This window comes from Dendroctonus ponderosae, unplaced genomic scaffold (genome assembly GCF_020466585.1).
Source record: "Dendroctonus ponderosae isolate FM_Combo_2020 unplaced genomic scaffold, Dpon_F_20191213v2 Dpon_F_20191213_4, whole genome shotgun sequence".
Lineage (NCBI taxonomy): Eukaryota > Metazoa > Arthropoda > Insecta > Coleoptera > Curculionidae > Dendroctonus > Dendroctonus ponderosae.
In genome coordinates, this window is record NW_026018611.1 from 262101 (window position 1) to 276718 (window position 14618).

General features: G+C 37.4%; 1 protein-coding gene across 5 annotated transcripts in view; it reads left to right on the forward strand.

Moving 5' to 3' along the window:
• The window catches only part of LOC109543231 (potassium/sodium hyperpolarization-activated cyclic nucleotide-gated channel 4), a 53911-nt gene that overhangs the window by 32877 nt on the left and 6416 nt on the right, over positions 1–14618 (forward strand). For 3 of the 5 annotated variants that reach the window (XM_019912837.2, XM_019912838.2, XM_019912839.2), the window contains exons 3-14: positions 113–357; positions 5641–5710; positions 7695–7800; positions 7863–8029; positions 8450–8549; positions 9953–10101; positions 10158–10310; positions 10369–10499; positions 10866–10949; positions 11399–11552; positions 13964–14125; positions 14331–14569. In XM_019912837.2, coding sequence (XP_019768396.2) covers positions 113–357; positions 5641–5710; positions 7695–7800; positions 7863–8029; positions 8450–8549; positions 9953–10101; positions 10158–10310; positions 10369–10499; positions 10866–10949; positions 11399–11552; positions 13964–14125; positions 14331–14569 — 1760 coding nt within the window. Of the gene's footprint in view, positions 1–112; positions 358–3241; positions 3359–5640; positions 5711–7694; positions 7801–7862; positions 8030–8449; positions 8550–9952; positions 10102–10157; positions 10311–10368; positions 10500–10865; positions 10950–11398; positions 11553–13963; positions 14126–14330; positions 14570–14618 lie in introns of those variants that run through there. The other 2 variants (XM_048666175.1, XM_019912840.2) reach the window with 2 other exon arrangements.

The window sequence follows — 14618 nt, forward strand, 5'->3', positions numbered from 1 at the left end:
TCAATCCATCTACGCCCGTTAAATTTCGATCATTGAACGCACCTTCGATACCCGGTTCAACTGGAGAACTTTCCAAAAAAAAAATCATTTTCTGCAAACTCTTCCGTTTCAGATCGACCCTCCTCCGGTGGGAGCCGCTCAGTTAGCATCGGCGTCATCAAACAGTGGCGCCCATGCGGGCGCATCTTCAGCACCAGGACATGGGAGTCACCTGATGGTGGGCGCCGCTGCTGGTGAAGACGTTAGTTCGGATGATGCAAACACGCCACTGCATAGTCCCCGATCTCACAACACCAGTCGGGAGGAGGATGACAGTTCGAATGCAAATGAGAGCGATTGCAAGAGTCCCAATCAAAGGTAACACATGAATGCCCTAAATTACACTTCTGAATCACTCCAGGTTATGAAGGTTATACACGAATATGAAGATTTGTCTGTTTGAAACAATCGACAAGAAGCCCCAGTTCAAACTCTTAAACTTTCAGCAGCGCTTTCGCCTTTACTCTGGGTTTAAGGAAGCAAATACTTCATACTTAAAATCAAAGAAAGTGCCAAAAATCGCGCCTTTTTGCACTAAACTTGTAAACCGTTGATGCTATTGACAAAAAGTTGAACACTTTTAAGGCATTAAAAATACCTACAAGATGAGGCAAGCTAAATTAAAATCCGTTCATTCGTTTACTCAAAAACCATAAAAAGCGCCGATTTTTAAAATTTTCTGTAAGTAATTTAGTTTTCCTCCTAAAAAAGTTAAGTTTAAAATATTCATGACGATTTGTAATGTAAAAATGCCCTTGCCAGATTCTAAATAAGTTCTTTGAAACGTTGAAGATACTTCTCCAAGGGTCTATTTTACTCGCGAATAGTAACTACAACGTACAATAAAGAAAATTTTTCGAAAAATTGTCCAATTTGTTTGTGTGTTATTGCTCTTGGGTACCGAATAAGACAAAAACACTTTTACGATTCAACACAAATTCATCTTTCCCAATCACCGAGAAAAAACGCTCAAGCTTGCAACAGCGAAAATATTTCGCACCAAGCTTGGATATAAATAAATTTCTTTAAAAACTATACAACCACCTTAATCCCTTTCAACTAGATATTTTGTTATTAACCCAAACCCGTTCATTTTCCATTGACTCAACATCAACTCAGAAAGAAAATCAGCAAAAACTCCATTTTTTTTGAACCTCCATATTCCATCGACCAAAATCCGAAACTTTCCGCAACGTTTTCGCCTTTATTCTGCAGACATCGACAAGGGTTTTAAACTATTTGGTCGTTAGACTGGATTCGCAAATTCCCTCTGGTGTTTTGTATGCTCTATAGTGTCTCCGAACTGAAAGTACGTGAGCAACATGGCGAATAACTTCCATTAACCGGATGTTTTCCAAGCTGTTAAAGAAACGGTACCCGTTAAACTAATGGAAATCGACCACGCTGTTCATACATTTTGAGAATTGGGAAAATAATCTTGTTAGAACGTATCAAATTACCGAATGTTTTCAACGTCACACAGTGAAAAGCCCAACAGAGCTTTTAATCAATGGAAGACCTTCATTTGCGCAACCCATTTACTCTCACCAACTCATCCATTCTTCCTTTGAATTTGCTTAGGAACTATCAAGTTCTCGTGTTGTTTGAAAGCTGAATAAACGGGCGATTTTAATTAAAAAGCCAGGAAACAAACAAAGACAACACACAAAGCAAAACATTAATTCTGCCCTAGTCTCTAGAGCTTATGAGGATTTTAAGGATTCGTTATGTAGTGGCCTGCGTTTAAACCAAAGGCTTTCAGTTTAATTTGGAACTCAAAAAACGAAAAAAATGAACCAAAACCCGCAAATAAAAGTCCAAAGTATAATTAATACAATTACGAAGCCTGGAAATTACATTTTCAAAGACTAATTGTTGCACGTTTCCAGTCACTGAATTATATTTCCACACTATTTATTCGCAGAATCAAATTAATTGTCCGGCGATCGTTTTTTTCAATAATCGTCAAAACTAGACCCATCAAAAGTGCCAAGTTCAGGCGACATCACGTTAAAATTTCATTTATCAAACAGCCTGCTCACGTTTTTATCACAGAGTTGCGAAGGAAGCTGAAATCGTTTCTCAGCCACTGTGGTATAACAAATCGTTTTTTTTACAATCATAATTTCCTGATGTCAATTTTCGGAATTTTAGCGCGCCTTGAACAAAATAGTTGCGAAATAGTATAAAACACGAAAATTGCTCATCCAAAACTTCGAAACTTATGGCTAATTTCGACAGGAGAGCAGAAACATGACGCGTTTGGATTTCATTACTGTCTAGAATGCCTGGCATGAGACAAACATTTGTTAAATCTGACTGAATAAATGCACGTCTCTGAATACATTTGTCGTCTGCCAAGAGATCGTATACTTTAATAATATTAGTGGGAAAATCTGAAGTTAGACGTCGATGTGAAATTAAGCCAACTCGTAATTAAACCTATTGAATTCTTTGAATCTAATTAAACAAGAATTTACTTACAGCATCATTGAAAAATCAAAAATATACTTTTGTGGTTGAAACTGCGCAAATTGGAAAAATAGATAGAAAACGCAGTTAAACATTCCGAATTGATCAATTTCCTAATCCAAGTACTCGAAAGGTTCAAATTTAAGGTTCTTTGACCAGGGTTTTTGGTCAATCCATCGCACGAATGGGCGTTCGTTCGTCTACCATTGGACGTCACTTTATGTAAAGTCTGTTCCAAGACTTTTGGCAATGACGTAATAATTGTCGATCTTTTTCTATTATTTTTCCACCGAGCGAGAAGGAAATTCATTTGATTAGAATTCGCGAAAGTTTCAAGTTTCACATAACAGTAAATTTTCCTCATATTTATCTTTCGCTTTCTTCATAATGTGCGCTTTGAGGCAAATTAATGACGAACCGGAAAAAAGCGATTTATTTTCCCTGGAAAACCGCGCTTTAACTATTACCTGATTCAATAAAAAAAACCATTTCAAATCCCCGGGACGAAACGTTCAAGCAACCACGGGATATAAAAGAATCATCGTCGGAACCAATCTGGGACAGAAGTAAATTTCAATATGGCCTGCCACCTAATGACGTCACTGCCAATAGGCTTGGGACGGACTACAAACCAATCCCGAAAGCAAACGAATATGTGTATGATTTTGGGACATTGATTTGAGTCGAATATTCCGATGACTAGAACTAATGATCTTTTCAGCAGCATTGACTCCGAAGGCAAGAAGACGATTACATCTGAGAAAAGCAGTACTAAGCCGGCGACTCAAAGTTGGCGCAATCTCAGGGCAGTTATGGCCTATTACCATTCGCTGCGCAAAATCAAGAGGTTTTTAAACAATTGACTCATACTCGTATTATGCTCATTTACTATCTAACTTTCACATGGGCGAAGTACCAGAACTTTCTAGCTCACAATCGCCACTTTGATTTGCAATCAGATCGCAACAATGCTATTTCAGAGCCAAATTTTGCAGAATTTCAACCTGGTACTCGCCCTTCTTGTACAGAATTCCCTCCTCTGCAGCATTGCAACTTACTGAGAGGTCGTTCTTTCTTGTTGGTTGTTCTGTATTGGTTTTTGGTGGCCTGTCTCTATATTAAATCTTTATTGGTTCGATTGGGTTCACCGAGTTGAAATTGCTTGTTTTCCACCCTCGATGTTCAAAGGGCTAATTTTATAGCGTTGACAAAGCCCAATCGAACTAATTGAACAATTGACTTTCTCTCTGTACAACATCTTACTAATACTGACTTACTTTTAGTTAGTTGCGATGTATCTGTTTACTTACTTTTCGTGTTGTGAGGTATCTACTTTGACTATTACTAATGTAGACTACTTTAAACTAGATGGAAACTGTCCAACCAACCTTGGTCCTTGTTAACGTGTTTACGGCGCAACTTTTAATTAGGTTTATAGTCTGTAGATATTTCCTTTTTATTGCCTATTTTAACCAATGGTATTGCAGACAGGTTTGCAGCATAAATTCCGAAACTCCCCTGTTGCTCTGGATTTCCTCATTATAAAACCAGCTCTTTACGTGAGCAATAAACTACAAACTTCCTCGTAAAGTATTAGAGTTTCGACACTTTCACAGATACCCACATTAGCCCGTATTCTTTACAACAATTTAACTACCCTGCTTTCCTTCACTCCTTCAATTCTCTTTAGTTTAAAGTAGCTCTATTAGAAGGTTGTATTTTGCATGTTGAACATAGTGAATGAGTCATTAGACAGTTTAGAGTTCGTCTCGAAACGTGTAAAGGGATTTTTCTGGATCTGCAAAGCAACTAGTGCGTTTTAATTACAACCAATCACAAATCCTTTTACACTTTTTGTTGGAACATCAGTCACTATTAGTACTTAAAAGTGTACCAGTTCGTAACCGTTTCTCCCGAAACACTTTAGATAGTTTGTTTGATTACTGTAAATAGCGCACAGTAGTTAAGGAATTTCCAGTTTGAAAAACCAAATTAACAATGCAAAATACAACAAACGGTGGAAAAGCAAGGAATTTACTGTTTAAAAAAGATACAAACTGCTCCTTACATTTCCCGGTTTTTATTAAATTAATGATAAACTTCAACAACACGGAAAGCCATTTATGTGCGTTCTCTGCCCGGGGTATTTTGCGTTTTTGGCACCTTAAAACCTAATGACATTTTTTTATGTTTAATGAACTATTTATTTTAATGGCAAAAATCATAAAAATGTTACGACTTTTTTACTAGTTGCAAAAAAAAGAAAGGAATCCATTGAGTTCAAAAAACACGCATGTAAAATTTTGATTTTTGGTCAACATTTTTCAAAGGGTGGAGGTCGATTTTTTGAAAAAATTACAATTTTCTCGAAATGTCTTAAATTTTACATCATTTTCAGCTCAGGGACTCGAGGAATGCATCGAACACATTGAAAAACATGCTAGAAGTTTCAGATCCGAAATAATAGTCGTATTTTCGGGAAATCGTATTTTCGACCTTAACCGATTGCAGTTTTGCGAGATGCACTTTTAATAGAAAATCGTTCGCTTTTCCACCAATTTAAAAATTTTCAAACCGGCCCGATAATAGAAGTGACCCAGAAAATTTCCACATGCTAAAAGCTGTTTTTTTTAAGAAAATCGACCTTAAATCCACAAGATAAAAAATATCATACAGGCTCAAAGATCTGATGCCCCATATAATTATAATAACTGCAAAATATTCATAATATGCGTGTCACTCGCGTTAGTGTTTGCCATCATACAAAGTATTAAAACCCAGTATTACCCAGGCCTAATTCCTTTGCAGAGAGCGCAACAAACATTTACTACTTTTAGGAAACTGAATCCGTGGAAACTTTCCTTTCCAGTTTCATCTTTATTATATTAGAAAAAAACGAAAATTTTCGGGATTTTTATTCAGTTTTCAGTTACTACTACAAACGTTTAACTGAACTGTTCTCTTCTTTTCATCAGACATCTATCGTACTTCTACCAACTAATTACAGTGGTGTTGTTGGTGTTCTAGATAGTCTTGTTTGTGTGAACAATTTGTGATACATTTACCAATGCATTGTGGTTACGGAAAAATGTTCCTATTGAAAGTTTACCGAGTTTATCATATTTACAGGACAAAGTCGAATCAGCGGTGGATGAAGCTTAGAACCACTGTGCAAATCTCTTCGGCAATATCAGCAAAAGTAAGTAACAAACTTAAAAAAATTACATTTTTGCCCGAAAAAAAATTCCCATTACTTTTTCGAAAAACTCAAATAGTGTTAAAATGTGTTAAATTATACAGTATTTTCATCGGAAGGGTTCAAGAAATGCAACTAGCGCAAAGCTAAACCCGCTAGAGCGGATGCAACGTTTTTCTCAGACACCCTGTGCAGGAAAAACCGCACATGTAAAAATTCAATTTTTGGTCGACAAAATCATAACCTCTGCAGCTTTCCAATAAGATTTTTTTTTTTTGGGGGAAACCGCTGCATTAAGCTGGCTGTAAACAGACCAACAGGAAAAAACATCCGGAGAAAAAGCCGCATTCTAAGATAGCGCCCAAGAAAATCATGTAATGAGAAAAGTTTCGCTGCAAAACAAAGTTCCTGCACTTGGCGGATGCATTTTCAGTCATAGGGATGTTCCAGTCAGGAAAGTTTTCGGATTCCTTATAGTCGAGAAAACTGAAAATTGAATATTTTAAGCGGTGACATGATTTCAGTTTCAACTAATTTGGAACGTTGAATTATTGAAATATTTATAAACATCAGGAAGTGCAAGCCGGGGGAAATTTTGTGGTTTGGGAAACTTTCGGGCATTTGGGAAACAATGATTTATGGAGAGAGTTTTTTTTAATTTCATAACTGAATTGCAAGGAGTTGGAAAATATCTAGGGGCCGAACAGAACAGTAATTTTACCCAACTGCTTAATTTTTATTTGCAGAAACTAAAGTTTACATTTCTCATTATTTTTTTAGTGGATTTCCTGCCGCTATAACGTTCCTTGGAAGGAATTTGCTAACAAACTTTGAGGCGCGCTTCTTCCAATAGCTAGAAAGCCCGCAAATTGATTTTCCTGCAGTTTCGTAAATTATCTTAAGCCATAAATTAACCTTTACATGGAGGTCGCCATTTAAGTTATGTAGCGATCTCAATTTGCCAATAAAAATAACAATTTGCCTGCTGTTCAGCGAATGCATTTTCCAGTGCTTTTTAATTAAATGCGCCTCGGCAATTTCATAGCTTTCGGTGAAGTTGCGTTAGTGTTTTATACAAAAACGAAAAAAGCGTATGAAGAGATAAAACTCATATGCTAGTCATAAGTACGTGCCATAAAGTGCCTTACAAGGGGATCTAAACACGATTTTATGAAATTCCCAGAACGTTGCACAACGCACGTAATTTTACACCCGTTTAAATAGAGTTCAATTAGAGATTAAAACAGCAAATAAACCTAATCGAAAATGGGGAAATTTATGTTTCAATATTTTTGTACTTTGTATGGAAAAGCGCAAATTGAAATAACAGCAGCCCTAAATGCGTCAAATGTACAACATTTAATGACAAAACTCCCATTGGAACCTCGCAAACACTCGCCAAATTTCAGTTAATTGTTGCTATTCATTGGCAATTATTATTGCGCCATAGATCTGACAGTTTCGCAGCAACAAGCACCTAATTATAATAAACCACGATATAGTGGAACGTACATTTGTACATTTGTGGCTCATTTATGTTCCACAAAGCAAACTATTCATGGCATTGTTCAGAATGTACAGATTTAATTATGCGATACATGTTAGGGAAAAGCATCAATTTATGATGCGTTAAAGAGCCCCAAATTGCGAATCAGACAAAATTTATTAACAAAATCAATTGGTTTATTTTCAGCCCGTTGATTCGGAAAAGCGCATTTTGAGGTTTTGCCATTTTAATTGACGATGTCTGTTGAGTTGTTGATGCATTTTGAGAAGCTCGTTAGGACGAAACACGATTGTGAAATTTTGAAATTCAAGCGATAAAAAATTTGCAAAAATGTTAGTTTTGTTTAAATTGCAGGAGAAAATAACGTATTGTCTTGAAACTGGTGAGTTTGCGGGCTTTAGAAGGTCCTGGAAAATAATTTCGCCCTGACGTTTCGCAGGCGTAAAGTTTCTAAAGTTTTTGTCAACCATTGTGTTGCAGAAGCCTCCACTAAAGCGCGAGGATTCCTTTCTGAAGCGATTTTCCACTAGGCAAATACCGGAGGCACAAGAAACTGTTGAAGATACCGGTAGCGAAGGCTGTGCAGGTAAAGTGTTAAGTTTTTCTCTATTATTAACGATTAACACTTTCATTTGCTCCTCTTTGTAGGTGACAATAGATCAGCGCCAAGAAGAAGACGAAAGCGCCTACGACAACCGCGTAGTGTAGTGAATCCAGACTCAAACTTTTACTTTTATTGGTTGTTTGTGTTGACGATTTGTGTGTTGTACAATATGTGGACGTTAATTGTTAGACAGAGTTTTCCTGAATTTCAGGTAAGTTCACATTTTTCAGCACTAATCTCAGCGATGCTACAAAATGTGGATACACGAATTTTCCATCGATTGATCACGTATTGGTAAATCTCATAATTCCCCAATGCGAGCATAAAATTTGTATATTATTGCCGCAATTAATTTAATTTCGAAAATATTCGTTAAGCGCACACTTTGCGCCTGTATGCCATTTTAGTGTAGGCATTGTTAATGGCGCAATTTCCACGCCAATCCATATTCCAAAACCACAGTTTAATCGTTATTATCGTATATTATGCATTTATATTTGATATTCTCTATGTGTTTGTTGGCTACTTTCAGTTGATTGCTCAAATTTATTCGCGATTGTTTGGTTCTGAATTGTTGTTGATGGTTCCTTTCGTATTTTCCCATAAATTAATGCGCTTTTTTCTTTTGCAGGAAATGTTTTCTACTTTTTGGCTCACCTGTGATTGTCTAAGTGACTTGTTTTTTTTATTAGATTTGGCTGTACAGTTTAGAACAGGATATTTAGAACAAGGTCAGTATAGTCAATAATTTTTTCCGGCCCTTAAATTTGATTTTCTAGAGTTTCGAATCGAGGAGTAGATGTTGAGTTGATAAGAAATATGACTCAATTGGCAACGCTTTATTTAAAAAATGCGTACAGTGCCTGTAGTTTCACGAAAATACGCGCTTTATACGAGAGTTGGCGAGAAATGCGAGAAAGGACGCGCCAAAGGCGATCCTAAGTTGCGTTAAAGCCGCGCCTGGTACGCTCTTTTATAATTTTTTTAGTTTATCTCGTTTTCGCACAAACCAAGTTGCTCACCTGGCAGATTATGCCCTTTCAAGTACTTTTTTTTAGCGACGTTTCGTTTACAAATATGTTTTTATGCTACTTTTTCAATGGAAATCTTCAGAAGCTTTTGGAAAAGTAAGTGCTTGTAGTTTTAAGAAAATACGCACTTTATGCGGAAGTTTGAGTGAAAAAACGCAATTTTAACTCATTTCAGGGAGTTATACAAAAATCAGTATTCCAGTAAATTTACCATTGTGGTCTCCATCCATTTCCATCCAAATCTCCAACAATCTCCAAACAGCCATTTGAACTCGAAATGCGCACAAAAATACCAGATTCCGTCCCTGTGGCAAGTTTGCGCATGGGTTTATGCGTGCTGTATTTTGGCAGTAAACGTCAGAATCGGATTGATTTTCAAAGTCCCGTATTTTCGCGAAAATCGCTCTACCGATCAGGAAAATAACACAAAACGGTAGAGAAAAAATTCTAGTTTCGCAAAAGCACTAACTTTCATCAGAATCTGCGAACTTCCGAGAAATATTTTGAAAAATTCACGGAGCGATTTGCAAACGGCCGTACCTCTTAAATGCAACATGGTACACTGATTGTGACAATGAGCGGCGAAGCGACGTGACTTGGTCCACATCAAAACCCTGTTGAAGCGAATGACGTACGTCTGAGATGGATCTGCTGTGTTTTAAACCAAATTTGTTATGAATTGAAATGTCATGGAGACAGGGGCGGATCCAGCTTTCGAGTCAGGGGGGGTCAAGTAATAGAAATTCAGTCTTTTGTTGTCTATGAAATTATTTTTTCTACTTTTAATTTACTATCTATGAATATAAACCCAGCACAAAGGGGGGGGATTACCCCATCACCCCCCCAGGATCCGCCCTTGCATGGAGTTGGGTTTTTCGGGTTTAAAAACGCCGAAGAACATTTAATGCAAATCCAATAAACAGCAGGAACAAATTTTTCGTCATTGAATGGTTTATAGTAAAAACTGTTACCGTTAAGAATGAACAAACCAGGATTAAACTAACTGCAGTCAGGGCAAATGTTCGAAAACTCCTCCAATGCTTCCCATGTACCTCTGCCATCTTCTTCCAACGGATTTTAAGGCTTTTTTCGTAAATTTTAAGGTTTAATGGTATATGATTCTAAAAAATTGGCCTGTCATTACCTTCGCTCACGTGCCTTCCTGCTGGATCTTACGGCGTTATGTCCAGTGGACTTGCTTCAGTTGAGATTTGGTACGAACCCCTTAATGAGGTTTCCTAGATTTCTTAAAGTGAGTGAAACATCCATTAAAATACTATTTTTGCCTAAAAAACCTGAATTCTCTAGGTATACAGGGCTGTCAACTATTACTACATGGTAGAATCACGAACGATCTGGCCAAACTTATGGCGAGTGGTGAATCTGATCCATATTCTCCTCATTCTTGCTCACTGGTTCGGTTGTTTTTACTTTCTTTTATCGCAAGCGGAAGATTTCCAGGTAAAACTGCCGCAGGGATTTGGGGGATGGAGTAAGGGATGTTTGGAACTTTTTATAGGGCGACTGGGTGTATCCGTATCGGCCTGGAGATTATGCCACTCTCACACGGAAATATCTGGGCTCTCTATACTGGTCCACATTAACCCTGACTACCATCGGCGATTTACCAACGCCCGAAACAAATGCAGAGTAAGTCTTAAGCAGAATAAGAGCAAGAGTGAATGTTGTGATCTTTGAGTCCGGATTAAAAGGCGCTAAAGTCGTAAAATTTCTTCAGCGGAGGACAAAATATAAACGAAATTTTAATGAAATAAATTAGCGAAGTTGTCTTAAATAGATTTATTCTTCTGCCTGACTGATATCAAGCGCAAAACGGTCAAACAATCTGTCAAAGACCGTATTTTGCACAGTTTGTTCACAAAACATATTGCGTTTTATTATCTACAAGACTCACAATGCCTAAAAATCCGGACTCTAGTGATATTGTTGGTTTAAAAAGGGAAATAAACGCCAAAAAAACCGTTTTCGCGTGATTAAAGTTGAAAATGTTTGTAGAAAGACGGATTCAGTGGACGGCCCTCGGTCGCTGCCGCGCAGAGGGGTAAAATCTCGTCTACTGCAGTTCAGCACCAGTAACGGGTAAATTTGAGTTTTTTTCTAAAATTTGCACCCCATTTTACGGCACTGGCAGCGGCAGGACTGAGGGTTCGTCGCTCTCACGAATTCACATTGAGCCGCGCACATTTTTCACAATCAGTTTTTTTCACTATCGAAATTAATGAAAATCCCCACATTTACCAGTTTCATTGTCGTTGGAGAGGACTTAGACCCTGCCGCTGCCAAGTTTTTTCTCTTCTTTTTCCGTCTGCTAGTTTTAGCCAGAAAGTTAAGGTACGGTAATGGTTTCTCGTGTTTACTAGCGGTGGGTCTTATTGCGAAAAGTATTTGGAAATCGGGTCAGGATTAGGAGACCGTGCGGGACTTGGAAGCTGCAAATGTGCTTGTTTGCTTCCAGTTTCAGTACAATCCTGTTTTCCTGGACCCAAGTTTTTTCCACAACAAATTCCAATAAAACTCTCTTTTTCCAGGTATATTTTTACAATAGTTAGCTACTTAATAGGAGTGTTTATTTTTGCTACCATCGTGGGTCAAGTAGGAAATGTGATAACCAATCGAAACGCCAACCGACTGGAATTCGAACGACTTCTCGATGGGGCGAAGACTTATATGAGGCATCACAAGGTAAGCACTTTTTCAGTTTTTTTTTGGCAAGAAATGATCAGGGTTCTATTGGCTGTGGACATTTCCAGTCGCCACTTGCTCTAGATTGAAAGTTGTGAGTGGAAATGGGAGCTTGCTGTGGAGATGCTAGTTTTTTTGCGGCTCGAATTTTCCACATTGGGAAAAATCAGGATTTTGTGCGATTTTAATGAAATTTTTCGGGCATGTTTATTCGAGTTTCGGCTACCGATGGCGAGAAACTCAAGTTGTTATTGTCCTGTTGTGAAAAACTGGGGATTTTTTAAAAACAGGGTGTAATTGGATAATGGCGTTGATCTTCAGGCTAGTGCTTGCTTGCTCCATTAATTTAATTGGATTTTAATAAAAAGTAGCTCAGCTGAAGCTACAAGAATCTTCTAGAGTGTGTGTTAATTTCAAGTTTCGGTGGGCTTTAGATTTAATGCTAGGAATTTGATTATCAGATAATGCACACAAGTACACAAGCCAACAAAATAGGGTTAGCAGGGATGCTAATAAAATCAGTAGCAGGCTTCTGGTAGAAGTTACAAGAATCTGAAATTTACGTTTGCTCTAGATTGGAAGTTACAAATTTTTCAGGCAGTGAGTGCAGTTAAATAAAAATATTGATTTTTAGCCAGCATTTTCTAACCCCGCAAAAATCAGGCTTYTTAGCGTTTTACATAAAATTTTAGCATYTTTAGACGCGGGTATTTTCTAGAAGATGCGAAAATTTCAATATTCTACTAGCTCTGTACCAGAAGTTGTRATTTTTTCTAGCAGGGGGTACAGTTATCAGTTTGGAGCTAATATTTAMTAATTTTGCAAAATTCKKGTTTCATCGCAATTTACATGAAATGTGCATAATCAGACTGAAGTATTTCCTAGAAATCGTGAAAATATTGATTTGCTACTTAATCTATATTAAAAGTTTTAAAAAATTCTATCRGGGGGGTRCGYCTATTGAACCATGCATTTTTGAGCCACGAAATATTCTCCTTCCAAAAATCAGGTTTTACAGTAATATTAAATGAAATTTTYCGCATATCTGGGCGCAAGTATTTGCTACAGTTKGTGCAAATTTGATTGTGCTGTTTGTCCTAGATTCTAAGCTATAATTTTTTTAGCAGACTGTGCTGTTAAATTGAAACGTCTATTCTTGAGCCAATGATTGGCAATAGCGCAAAAAATWARGCTTAAAGCGACTTAAATCGAATTTGCCAACTGTTCAGCAGCAAGTATTTTCTATAACTCGTGAAAATATKAMTTTGCTACTGGCTCCAGATTAGAAACAATGAAATTTTCTACACGAGGATGCAATTATATCGAAYCGTTCATTTTTGAGCCAASGTTTACTAACTCCGAAAAATCAGATTTTGYAGCGATTTAAATGAAACTTRCCACATGTTCAGACGCAAACATTTTCTGGAACTGGTAAAAATCTGAAATTGCTATTTGCTCTAGATTACGAGTTCTAAATTTTTCTAGCGAACGGTGCAGTAATATCGAAACGTCCACTTTTGGGCCAACGTTTAATATGAGTTATTTGCACAATTCGCATAAAATTTCGCAATGTTTTAGACCAAAGTGCTTTCTATAAACTGCAGGAGTTTCAAGCGGCTAGTTGCTTTCGATTGGAAGTTGCAAAGTTTTGAAGCAGAATGCGCAGCTGCATGAAAAATTTAGTTTTGAATTCCACTGTGCCGTTATCACAAAATATTAGACTGTAGCCCGATTTCAATATAATTTTCAGATTTTCCATGCCCAAGTATTTTCTATATACTGTAAAAAATCACATTGCTATTTGTCCGAAAGCAAGAGTTAGGAACTCTTCAAGAGTCCAGTTTTATTAAAACGTGATTTTGAGCTAATATTTCGTAATGGCGCAAAAAGCAAGATTTCATAGCGATTCAAATAAAATCCAGACACTTTAGACGTAAGTATTTTCTATAGCTCGTGAAAGTTTGAATTCGCTGCGTACTCAAGATTAAAAACTGGGAGATTTTCTAGCGGAGGATGCGATTATATCGAAACGTAGATTTTTGGGCCAATATTTACTGAGCCCGAAAAAATCAGGTTTTGCTGCGATTTAAATAAAATTTTCCACATGTTTAGCCGCCAGTATTTTCTAAAACGTGTGAAAATCCTATTTGGCTACTTGCTCTTGATTAAAAGTTATGAATTTTTGAAGGCGAGAGTGCAGCTGTGCGAAAACGTGAATTTTGAACCCAACTTTCACGTGGTCATAAAAAATCCGGTTGTATAGTGATTTCAATATAATTTTCCAGTTTTCCATAATGGTATGAGCTCCAGAACAAAACTTATAATTTTTTTTGTAAACGCCAACCAATCCAAACTAATCAAAATCCATTACATCCTCAAACTGAACCCGACTTTAAAATGTTCTATTCTAGGTACCAGGCGGAATGAAAAGAAGAGTTTTGCGATGGTACGATTATTCCTGGTCCAGAGGCAGGATACAAGGAGGAGGCGATATAAACACAGCCTTAGGTTTGCTGCCAGACAAACTGAAAACCGAACTGGCTCTTCATGTCAATTTAACCGTCCTGAAGAAGGTAGGAAATTGCATAAATAATTCGGGACACGTGGACGTTTCCCGGAACAACAGGAACACAAATAAAACCCAAACTAGAAACTAAAGTTTCGGTAATTTTTAGTCACCTAAAGTGGCTGAATAGTTGACTTTTTCTGCATGTAAACTACGATTTATGTAGGAAAACATGCCGGTCGTGAGGAAAGCTGAAAACCACCTTGTTGCAGGTGACGATTTTTCAAGAGTGCCAACCAGAGTTTCTAAGAGATTTAGTTTTAAAGATGAAAGCCTATATTTTTACCCCAGGCGACTCCATATGCAGAAAAGGCGAAGTGGCACGGGAAATGTTCATAATTGCCGATGGAATCCTAGAAGTTATTAGCGAAACTGGCAAAGTACTGACCACGATGAAAGCCGGCGATTTTTTCGGGGAAATTGGCATTCTAAATCTGGATGGCTTAAACAAGTAAGTCGAGGAGAATTCGGCACCTTTCTCTGCTGGAAATCGCGGTTAA